At 42.9% G+C, this 2,077-nt stretch overlaps 1 protein-coding gene across 1 annotated transcript; it reads left to right on the forward strand.

Annotated features, from left to right (window-relative positions):
- Nucleotides 1-164: 164 nt before the first annotated feature.
- On the forward strand, nt 165-531 carry LOC131214650 (uncharacterized; the record flags this gene model as incomplete). The annotated part of the gene is made up of 1 exon (XM_058208986.1): nt 165-531. A coding segment is annotated over one exon (367 nt), but the record flags the coding sequence as incomplete, so codon positions are not given.
- Nucleotides 532-2,077: the final 1,546 nt, after the last annotated feature.

Raw genomic sequence — 2,077 nt, forward strand, 5'->3', positions numbered from 1 at the left:
GTGTAGGCCTGGTTGCAAGGGGCAAGCATTGGCTCTTCTTTGGTTCTGCTCAGAAAGCTGTTAGTCCTAATCTGCAGGCAAAGGAGAGATTCTTGCAGAACAAAGTGCTACTCCCAAGCTGGATCTTTGTTAACCAAGTTAACAGCATTCTTACCTACGAGCAGTATCTGAACAGCTTCCGTAATATTTATTCTGTCATCGCTCAACAGCTGCCTCCTAATGTCAATCTACTTACGTTGGAGCCGTGGAAAGATGGAAAGCTACTAGTTCGGTTCGAACATATCTTCGAAACGGGTGAAGACTCAGTCTACTCGCAGGCAGTTCGATTTAACATTCGTGATGTTTTCTACGCTCTGAACATTGAAAGCATTCGCGAGACCACCTTAGGCGCCAACCAGTGGAAGGAAGACTCACGACGTTTGCAATTCAACGTCGAATCTAATGACATCAAACGGGAGGAGCAGTCAGACGAGGTTGAGTTCAGGCAAAATAATGACGATTTCTCCATTGAACTACAACCTATGGAGATTCGTACGTTCGTTGTAAGCCGTCGGTAAATGTAGTAAGGAATAAAATGCATTTGAGACAAAATGACTGAAATTGAAAATAAAGTAAATAAAGCAAACTAGAAAATTGCAATGAAAGTAAATTTATTTGAGGAAGTTTCTCTATATTTTAGCATTGCTTGTAAATTAATCGGGTTCCATAATGGGTTCGACACAGAGCAATGGGTTCCGGTGGGCTCAATAATGTTGTCAATTTTCATAAACTTGACTTCAAAACTGAAAGAAGATCTTTTTACGGTAAACAGCTTCACATGTGTAAACCTTCTAAAGTCTGTGAATCTTATGGAAGTCAAATTGCATAACAACTCACCTAGCCTCCCATCGGCTGTGGACGGATTGCGGTCGATGGTCACGGAAGAATAGCTCCAATTAGCATCTTTCAGAGCGCTCTGGAAATTTATCAAAACGATTTTGTGTTCCTGAACCGCTGGAAGCGACAGAAGCTCATGCTACTGCCGAAGCCCGGCAAAAACACAAGGAACGCTTCGTCCTACAGGCCGATCTACCTGTAGGACACAACGAGAAAACTCTTGAATCGATTGATGCTCAACAGGTTGACCGAGTTCACTGAAGTGCCAATGGCCTCTCCGGTAGACAATTCGGCTTCCGAAAAAGGATGTCTACTGTTGATGCGGTGTGGCTGGTGGTCCATAACTCAAGTGCGGCCAAATGCAAAAAACTCGATGGTAATCGGTTATCGGTTGGATTGGAGGTTCTCGAGTACTTGTGCCGTAAACTGAGAAGCTACCTCGATAGCCGAGTCAGGGGTCTGTTCTGGGTCCTACCCAAGGCAATGGCGGTCACTTTACCTAAGCAGCGATCACTGTATCTTGAATCCAACATCTGACTCTTCTTACATTTCGGTTATACGTAGATTATGTTTGCCTCCGTTTTGCTGCAGGTATCTTGACAATAAGGGTTATATCGCCCTGGATCGCTTCAAACTTTTGGAATATTTCCTAGCTAGAAACGTTTCCAGGGGTCGCCACGAGGAGGCTGCCAAATCAGTACATGTGGGTTCCATACTGGGATTTATTCGAGCTGGGTGCCCACTTCGACCCCCCAACATCTGACTGGGATAAACTAAAGGTGAGGGCTCCCTTTTAGGACCCAAGTCTCATCGCTTTTAATTAAGAAAATGAATAAACAGAAAGATCGTCGCGTTCTATTCCCCCATTTCGCAGTCAAGCGCCACTCGAAGAAGTCAACGAATGTAGAGTCAAGGTGAGTGAAACTAATTTTCAAAAATATCACATGAAAATGTTTGCGTTGAATGAATTGAAAATAAACTTCACCGAGTTTTGTAAAAAATCAATTTTAACCATGTAACAGTTACTGCCTCCTCGGCCATACTTTTATCTAATTGAACTTTTTCACTCATAATTTTGCCCTGAGATTGTTTCAGCGGTTTCAAGCCATAATTCCTTACGATAATAACCAGCCATTTGAAAATCGAATACCGTATTTTTCCGTGTATAACGCGCACTTTTTTCCCAATTTTTTTAGCTCTA

Source organism: Anopheles bellator, unplaced genomic scaffold, assembly GCF_943735745.2.
Source record: "Anopheles bellator unplaced genomic scaffold, idAnoBellAS_SP24_06.2 scaffold01743_ctg1, whole genome shotgun sequence".
Classification (NCBI taxonomy): Eukaryota; Metazoa; Arthropoda; class Insecta; order Diptera; family Culicidae; genus Anopheles; species Anopheles bellator.